This window comes from Panthera uncia (assembly GCF_023721935.1).
Source record: "Panthera uncia isolate 11264 chromosome B2 unlocalized genomic scaffold, Puncia_PCG_1.0 HiC_scaffold_24, whole genome shotgun sequence".
NCBI classification, from domain to species: Eukaryota; Metazoa; Chordata; class Mammalia; order Carnivora; family Felidae; genus Panthera; species Panthera uncia.
In genome coordinates, this window is record NW_026057580.1 from 102,571,250 (window position 1) to 102,581,229 (window position 9,980).

General features: G+C 42.9%; 1 protein-coding gene across 1 annotated transcript; it reads left to right on the forward strand.

Moving 5' to 3' along the window:
- The first annotated feature begins 8,713 nt into the window (after positions 1–8,713).
- LOC125938024 (elongin-C-like) lies at positions 8,714–9,288 on the forward strand. Its single transcript, XM_049653051.1, has 2 exons — positions 8,714–8,890; positions 9,112–9,288. The coding sequence occupies exons 1-2, from the start codon at positions 8,714–8,716 to the stop codon at positions 9,286–9,288; spliced, it is 354 nt and encodes a 117-aa protein (XP_049509008.1).
- Positions 9,289–9,980: the final 692 nt, after the last annotated feature.

The following is a 9,980-nucleotide window of genomic DNA, read 5'->3' on the forward strand; positions in this document are numbered from 1 at the left end:
CATAACAAACCTAGGAAATGGATCTTCCTATAATTTTCATTTGGTAGATGAGGCAACAGGTTCAGAGAAGGTAACAACTTATATGACTAGTAAGAGCCAGTCTGTTTCCAAAACCACTTTCCAGTCACACTGCACTGAGCCTTGAAAGTTCCAGATTTTCCTAAGTCCCTTAACGACACATCAAGTGTGAGCAGGGGTAAAGAGAAGAAAACAGAAATGGCACCATTTCTAGGGCACCTGAGGTAAGGCCAGGACACCAGGGATCGGGGCTCTTGGAAGGAATTTTCCCAGAGCCTATTAGTGGACAGGACAAGGGTCGCTGATGGTTATGCAACAGCTACGGTTCCCCCAGAGGGCTAACATCCATAATGGCAGTGACAGGGGATCCCTCAGCTCATTTTGATATTTGATAAGAGCTAAGAGAAATCATACCTTGGTCTGCGCTAAGGTTAGGCAGATAAGGTTAAAATGTTGAAGGCTAAAATTGCTTCGCTCCTGGGGGAATCATATCAGCTTCAGGTATTTGCCATGGTTATCTTGTGCTCATCAAAACTGTTGTTGGGAGTTATCTCCCTCTCTCTTTTTTTCCCCAAATGACCCAGATTTAATCATCAGAAGCAAACAAAATGGAGTGTTTATAAAAGAACACATCAGTGCCGTTTGCAAATGAGGCAGAGAGGGTCTATGGGCTTGTCTCCCCCAAAGATGCCCACAGTGGTTCTAGCTGTCTGTCCCCAAAAAAGAGAAGGTGGGAATCTGCTGGTTTTGTGAGCTCAAGTCTTCTCGCCTGTCACTCACTCCTGACCAGCATTAGGAGCCCGCATGCCCTTTCTGGTCACTGCCCTTTGTGCTATGGTTTGAGGCAACATTATCAACCCGTAGAACAGGACTGCTGTTGTCTACAGAGGTCTTTGCAATTTCTCAGCCAATGGCCACCAGATGCCCAGTTCTTCCGTGCCCTTCAGGGTAGCTGTCCCACCAAGTCTAACCCACGTCTCACAGTTCTCCTGTGGGTGGTTGGCCTTAAGGGAGGTAAGCATGAAGATTCTCTCTACCACACCTATTTACAAAAATGAGGTGATGCAAGAACTGTAGAGAAGAAGATGTAATAGTAGGGGAGATTCCATGTATTGAGTCTCTGAAAAGGGGAGTCAGTGGAAAGCTCTTCCAGAAGAGTTTTGGGGTAGGTTGTGCAACTGAACTTGAGGGAATATGGTCCAACAGAGTGCTTCCCATCCCCTTTGGTGTCACAGTACACAGAGAATATGATCATGTTTGAACCACACACTGGGGGACAAGGTAAAGACGTGTGGTGACTCCAAGCCAGAAGCCAAAGGCCAGGAAGCTCTGGAAGCTTCAGTCCCACTGCCAGCCCAAGAACCGGGGGACCAAGCCTGGGCACACTATGGGGGGCCTCTGTACTACTCAACGGGATGGTCTGATGAAAATTCAGTGGAACCCAATCCTATTACCACTGATGTGGGTATTTCTCAGGCGACTCAGAAACCAACACAACTATTCAGGGTCTGGAGCAACGTCTTAGATCCTCCCTCTCTGGGCCCAGCCCCCATCCCAGTCTAATCTCCCAGCAATACAGAACTCCTGATGGTGAAGAAGGGTCATTTTGATGTCACGTTATCAATCCTATTTCTCTCAAAGAGCCAGAATGCTAACACTGGGCTAGAAGAGTATATGAAGGATGAGAATTCGTCTCTGATTTACATCATTACCAGGCATTTAGTGTATAATCTCTTCTTTCCATGAAATCTTTGGAAGAAAGGTGCTCTATTTTGAAATGTGATATACCAACAAAATGTCTCAGGATATAGCTTCTATTTTATTTCAGATATTCCCTCACTTTGCCACATCTGAGGTCTAATGTAAAATGTTGTTCTAAACATTTTTAAGTGGTCAATTTTTTATAATGTATCCTACCTTCAATTAAAGTTAGGATATAGCTAAATATCACAAAGATACATGATATTCTTGACTGCAGTCCAGAGAACCACTGCAAAAAATAACCCACCATAAGGAAAAAGTGACTGAAACTTGCTTATATCTGCTTATCAAATTTAATTTAATAAGTGGTTTTGATATGACCCAGAAATCCTACTCCTAGATTTATGTACCCAAGAGCAGTCTGTGCATAGACCTGTCAAAAGAATTATACAAGAATGTTTATAGCAGCTTTATTCATAATAACTCCAAATTGGAAACCACCCATACGTCCATCAATAAGGGAATGGATAAATAAATTGTGCTACATTCGTATAATGGGCTACAACTCAGAAATAAAGACTACAGACCACTCATGACAACAAAGATGAATCTCACAGACATTATGTTGAACAATAGAAGCCAGACACAAAAGGGTATGTATTGTATGGCTTCACTTCTATGATATTCAAGAACAGGGATCTGGAGTGGTTACCTCCAGGTGGAAAACCAGGGACTGACTTGAAAGTGAACAAGGAACTTTCTGGACACATATTCTTAGCATGTGCTATGTCTTGATCTGGGTGGTGGTTACAAGAACATCCACATATTTAAACATTGAGCAGCACACTCCAGATTGGTACATTTTATGCATTTATGTATATCTCCATAAAAAAAAAATGGGGGCGCCTGGGTGGCTCAGTCAGTTAAGCGTCTGACTTCAGCTCAGGTCATGGTCTCATGGTTCATGGGTTCGAGCCCCACGTTGGGCTCTGTGCTGACAGCCCGGAGCCTGGAGCCTGCTTCAGATTCTGTGTCTCCTCTCTGCCCCTCCTCTACTCACACTCTGTCTCTCTCTCTCGAATAAATAAACATTGAAAAGAAAAAGAACAAAATGGATTTGACATGTGTTCAGTGCCTAGGAAAATTCCCCTAGTAGTGACCTAACTTCCCCTTATGTTAATAAGAATAATTAATAAATAAATAAACTAGAAGTTGAACCCAGCAAGGCCAGGATGTTCTGGGAATGAGCACTACATCAGAATCTGTTGAAAATACCACTGAGTGAAATCAGTAGATACTCCTCTGCTGATCTGCTCCATCCTGAAGTCTCGCTGAGGGCTTATTCTACCCCTTCTGCCTTCTGCTTTCACATTTTCTCTCTGGGGTTTGTTATGGGCTGAATGTGTCTTCCAAAATTGATATGTTGAAGCCTTAACCCTCAATGTGACTGTATTTGGAGATAGGATCTTTAAAGAGGTAATTAAGTTTAAATGCAGTCATTAGGGTGGGTCCTAGTCTAATCTGACTGGTGTCCTGATAAGAAGAGATTTAGACCTAGACACATGCAGGGGAGAGACCTTGTGAAGACACAGGGAGAAGAAGAAGGCCATCTGCAAGCCAAGAAGAGAGGCTTCAGAGAAAAACCCTGCCAACATCTTGTAGGACTTCTAGCCTCCAAAACTGTGGGGAAATTAAAATCCATGTTTAAGCCACCCAATCTGTAGTACTCTGTTATGGCCACCCAAGCTAAGACAGCTTCTTGCCCTGGTTGAGACGACTCACATTCCTGTTCTTGCTTCCTGCCAGCCATGTCTGCTTTACCCAAGAATAAGCCTTGGCCTTATTCTTAATCTGTGCCCAGACCTCAATTCCAGAAGACATTTGGCATTCTGGACCCAGGGCATACTCCAGGAACAAACCACTGTAGACAAGCACAGGAAGTCCAAGCCCATTTTCTGAAGGAAAGAAGAGGTACAGAAACAGAGTTGAACACACTCACAGTAATCCAAACAAACACGTCTCTATCTCCTTTGCTTCAAGTCTCTCCCAAAGAGAAGTCATTGTGATTTGAGGACATGTTTTAAAAAAGAGAGAGGTCAGGGTGGCTCAGCTGGTTAAGCATCTGACTCTTGATTTCAGCTCAGGTCTTGATCCCAAGGTTCATATGGGATCGACCCCTGAGTCGGGCTCTGTGCTGATAGCGTGGAGCCTGCTTGAGATACTCTCTCTTGCTCTCACTCTGCCCCTCCCCTGCTCACAGGTGCTCTCTCTCTCTCTCTCTCTCTTTCAAAATAAATAAATAAAAATAAATAAATAAATAAAGAAGTGAGTGATCAAGCAGACGAAGACTAGAGCATCAAAGGGTTATGTTTTTTATGTTAATATTGTTAAAGCCACGAGAGATTGACTACTTCCAGGAAGATGACTTCTTCCAGAGGTAGTTTTTTCCATTCCATTTGCTGAGTCCAACTAGAAATCTTAAACATTTGGTATAAAACCATGAAGGGTGTAAAGAAGAGGGAAGATGGGCTAGAGACCTTGGGACCCAAAGAATGACATGGTGGTGAGTTCCCTGGGCTTTCATTTTGCCTCATGTGTCCAGACATGTGGCCAAAGAAGCAGGCAACTGGGAAAACCCATGGGCACAGAAAAAAGAAAGCCTGCTCTCTCCAGCCAGACGACCAGGAAAGGGTCAGCCTCATCAGATTATCTTAAACAATAGCTGTTTTATTCCAGTCAAACACCACAGAAACGCCTGTAGCCTTACTCCTGCCAGAAAAGGCCAAGTGGGGAGGCTAGAATTTTACCTCCACAGGCTGCAACAGGCTAACCGCCCCCCACTACATCGTGGCAGGGGGGAGGGTCAGAGAAGAGTAGGGAGCTGGAAATTCACCCCTCTGGGTAGTAACAACACTATCCAGCAACAGCAGAATGTACTTTCATTACAAGTGCCTACAAACCAGGTATCAAGATAGACCATATCCCAGGCCACTAAAAATTCTTTTTTCAAGAAATTTTAAAGACTTGAAAATCACACCATAATGGAATCAAACTGGGATGCCTGGGTGGCTCAGTCAGTTAGGCATCCGACTTTGGCTCAGGTCATGATCTCATGGTTCATGGGTTTGAGCCTCACATAGGACTCTGTGCTGACAGCTCAGTGCCTGGAGCCTGCTTTGGATTCTGTGTCTCCTTCTCTCTCTGCCCCTCCCCTGCTTGCTCTCTGTCTCTATCTCTCAGAAATAAATAAATGTTGATTTTTTTTTTTAAATAATGGAATCAGGGGCACCTGGGTGGCTCAGTCGGTCAAGGGTCCACTCATGCTCTGTCTCTGTCTCTCCAAAATAAATAAACATTAAAAAAATTTTTTTAAATAATGGATTCAAATTATAAATCAATAATAGAAAGATAACAGGAAAATCTCCAAACATTTGGAAACAAAACAGCAGTGGATTGATATGTCTCCTTAGTGGATTGACCCTTTAATCATTATATAATCTCCTTACCTGTCTTTGTTAATTTTTTTTTGCTTTGAAGCCTATTTTATCTGATATTAATATAGTCCCTCCTACTTTGATTGATGTTTGCGTGATATATCTTTTTCCATTTTTCTCCTTTCCAACCTGCCTACATCATTATATTTGAAGTGGGTTTCTTACAGACAGCATACTGTTGAGTCATGTTTTGAAATTCTCTCCACCAGTCTTTCTTTTTTAATTGGCGCACTTAGACCATGTACCAACACTGAATGCTTTCCACTTAAGATTGGGAACAAGGCAAGGTTGTCCGCACCCACTATTCTAATTCAACACAGTGCTGCAAGTTCAAGCCAGTGTAGTAAAGCAGGGAAAGAAAGTAAAAGACATACAGATCAGAAAGGAAGAAATAAAACTGTCCCTATTTGCAGATGACGTGATTGTCTACGTAAAAAACCTTAAGAATTTACCAAGAACTCCTAGAGCCAATAAAGGAGTTCAATGAAGGTCACAGCATACAAAATAAACATGCAAAACTCAGTTGTATATCTACATACTAGCAATGAACACGTGGACATTGAAATTAAAAATACTATACCACTTATAATTCTAAACAAACAAACAAAAAATGAAATACTTAGGTGTAAATCTAGCAAACCAGGCCTAAGATCTATATACTGGAAACTACACCGTGCTGATGAGTGAAATCAAACAGGATCTCAGTAAATAAACATACGTTGCTCATGGATTGGATGACTCAACAGAGTAAAGATATCAATTCTGCCCAAATTTAGATACAGGTTTCATGACATTTCTATCAAAATCCTAGAGAGATTTTTTGCACATGTAAAGAGTATCCCAAAATGCATACGAAAAGGTAAAGAGGTAGAATAGCTTTTTTATAAAAAAGTGAAATAAGAAGAACAATGTGGATTTCAAGACTTATTATGTCATAAGTAATATTATACAATCAGTAACCAAAACTGTGAGGCACTGAGAGAGGAGTAGGCACAGTAAGCCATGACTAGAACAGGGAACCCAGAAAAAGACACACAAATATGCCCAAGTGACTTTGGATAGTGCTGCGACTACTATTACTTAGAGTGGAGTCAGGGTAGACTTTCCAACAAGTGGCAGCAGAGTAATTGGACGTCCAGACACAAGAAATGAACCCAAGCCTCTGTCTCACACCTGCTACAAAAATAAACTCAAAATGGACCAGAGACTTAAATGTAAAAATATCAAATGTTGGGGGGAAAAATAGAGGGAGATCTTTGAGATTAAGCGCTAAGCAAAGACTTTTTAGACTTAACACCAGAAACACAGTTCACAAAAGAAACACAGATAAATTGGATTTCATTAAAATTTAGAACTTTTGCACCACCGGCGACCACGTTAAGAGAATGAAAAGACAAGCTAAAGATGGTGAGAAAATAGTTGAAAACCACACATCCAACAAGGGACTACTCTCTCAAACATATAGTCTCAACATTCAATGGTAAAAAAAAAACAAAAAAACAAACAAAAAAACTCGTTAGAAAATGGGTGAAGAGGGGCGCCCGGGGGGCTCAGTCGGTTAAGCGTCGGACTTCGGCTCAGGTCATGATCTCACAGTTCGTGAGTTCGAGCCCCGCGTCGGGCTCTGTGCTGACAGCTCAGAGCCTGGAGCCTGTTTCAGATTCTGTGTCTCCCTCTCTCTCTGACCCTCCCCCATTCATGCTATGTCTCTCTCTGTCTCAAAAATAAATAAACATTAAAAAAAATGTTTTTTTTAAAAAGAGAAAGAAAATGGGCAAAGAGACCAGGAAGCGATATTTCACAGAAGAGATATACAGATGACAAATAAGCGTATGAAAAGATGTTCAGCATCTTCCGCCATTGGGGAAATGCAAATTCAAACCACGATGAGGCATCACAACTCACTGATCAGGATAGCAAGGACGCAGCGAAACTGTACTACTCACGCATTGCTGGTGGGAGAGCGAAATGGTACAGCCACTTTGGAAAATGCTTTGGCAGCTTGTTAAAAAGAACAAACCTGCAACCACCACATGACTCAGCAATTGTGCTCCTGGGCATTTATCCCAGAGAAATGAAACACGTTCACACAAAAACCTGGCACAAATGTTTATAGCAGCTTTATTCATAATAGCCCCAAGCTGGAAAAAAAAAGATGCTTTTCAGTGGGTGACTAGTTGAACAAACTGTGCTGCACTCGTACCGTGGGATACTTGAGCAATAAAAGGAAAGAAACTACTGATGCACATAACAACCTGGTTGAATCTCTAGAGAATCATGCTGCGTGACAGAATTCAATCCTATACGTAACTCCATAGGTAACATGATTGAAAGGAGAAAATTATGGAGAACGGATTCACGGTTGGCATGGGTCAGCAGGGAGGGAAGTGGATTTGGCCATAAAATTTCACCACGAGTGGGATCTTGTGCTGTCGGAAAGGTTCTGTAACTTGACTGTGTCACTGTCAATATCTTGGTTGGGATGCTGTCCTAGTTTTGTAGCATGGTACCATGGGGGGAAACTGGTGAGGGGTACATGGGATCTCTCTGTGTTGTTTCTTACAACAGCCTGCGAATCTGCAGTTATTTCAAAAAGTGTAATTTCAAACACGACCAAACAAAAACAAAGAACGAAAGAACAAAGAAAGAAAAAGGTCATGCCAACAGTACCAGGAGAAAATTCCCCGGATAGACTCTGGTTTGGCATGCTACTTGTCATCCTGGTGCGTTTTATGAACCCAGTGTTTCTTAGAGTTTAGTTTGTAATCATCCAATATGGAGAGAAAGGGACTAAAACAAAGATATCAGTAGAGTGAACTTGTAACCTTGCTGCTCGGCGGATCCTTCCGTGGGGGATGGAGGAGAGCTCTCAGTGGCACTCAAAGTCCATCCAGAAGAGATCCTTCCAGCTGCATGTTGTCTTGTCCTTATAAACGTGCCACGAAGGAGGAGCTGATAGGATCCTGCTTTCTCTGTGCTCCTGATTCCCAGAAAGGAGGGAAGTATGGCATGGACACATTTCGAGATCTGAAAAGACACAGTCTCTACCTCTGGGATGTTGGTCTCAGTGTCTAAGGAAAGGCTCCTTTCTTGCCCCGCAGGTGAGGACGTCAGCAGGACCTATCCTTGACATTGCGAAGAGGGAAGGTGACAGAGCAACACTCCAAGAAAAATGGCTAGAAATTCTACTATCAGCCTCTGACCTCTGACCTATGGCTTCAGTGCAGGACAACCGAATCCAGGAACAGATAAGGCACACCATAGTACCTCTTAAATTTTTCACTGAACGTGTGCCCCAGACATGGAGGAGAGGAAGCACATACCCTCACACCCAGGGTGCAGCCTGAGACAATTCACTACACACTAAAAATTTCTTTGAGGTTGTGTGTCTGCATAAGACTTCATATCTCTTTTGACGGAAGCTGGCCATAGGCTGCGTCCCCGCCTTTCCAGGAAACTACTAAAGTTCCTGCAGAAGTAAAGTAGGATTTCATAAGAACATGATGGATGGAGAAGAGAAAACCTATGGCGGCTGTGAAGATCCTGCCATGGATGTCATATCAATATCTTCGGACGGTCATGAATTTGTTGTCAAAAGAGAACATGCGCTAATATCCGGAACAATAAAAACCATGTCGAGTGGCCCTGGTCACTTTGCTGAGAACGAAACTAATGAAGTCCATTTTATTTTTTTTTTCATTATTTTTTTAATGCTTGTTTATTTTTGAGAGAGAGACAGAGCACGAGTGGTGGAGGGGGCAGAGAGAGAGGGAGACACAGAATCCAAAGCAGGCTCCAGGCTCCGAGCTGTCGGCACAGAGCCTGCTGCGGGGCTTCAACCCGCGAACCGTGAGACCATGACCTGAGCCAAAGTCAGACGCTTAACCGAGCCACCTAGGCTCCCCCTAATGAAGTCAATTTTAGAGAGATCCCTTCACATGTGCTATCAAAAGTATGCACGTATTTTACCTACAAGGTTCGCTACACTAACAGCTTCACAGAGATTCCTGAATTCCCATTTGCACCTGAAATTGCACTGGAACTGCTGATGGCTGAGAACTTTCTAGATTGTTAAATAAAATAAATTATTTAAAAAAAGACGTCATGGGGCGCCTGGGTGGCTCGGTCGCTTAAGCATCCGACTTCGGCTCAGGTCACGATCTCTCGGTCCATGAGTTCGAGCCCCGCGTCGGGCTCTGTGCTGACAGCTCAGAGCCTGGAGCCTGTTTCAGATTCTGTGTCTCCCTCTCTCTCTGCTCCTCCCCTGTTCATGCTCTGTCTCTCTCTGTCTCAAAAATAAATAAACGTTAAAAAAAAAATTTTTTTTTAAATAAAAATAAAAAAAGACTTCATATCTATTTTATCATTGTAAAAAATAATGTGCTTAATTACTCACCATCATGCAACCTGAACCTTCAGGAAAACGGCCATGTTCAACTCACGGCTTTAGGCTTAACGGTCATGTCGTGCTGTGGCTGAGGGTCTGGGCTTGGGAAGCACTCCATCTGGATTCAAATCCTACCTCTAGGGCAAGTTCCTAATTCTTTTGTGGCTCAGTTTCCTTATCTACATAATGAGGATTTACAGCAGTGCCTACTTCGGAGCAGCGCGTTGAAAAGGTTAAAAAAGTTAATATGCATCAAATACTTGGTACACCCATCCGATAAGTGTTAGTTTTGGGGCGCCCAGGTGGCTCAGTCGGTTAAATGTCCAACTCCAGCTCAGGTCATGATCTTGCAGTTTGTGAGCTCAAGCCCCGCGTCGGGC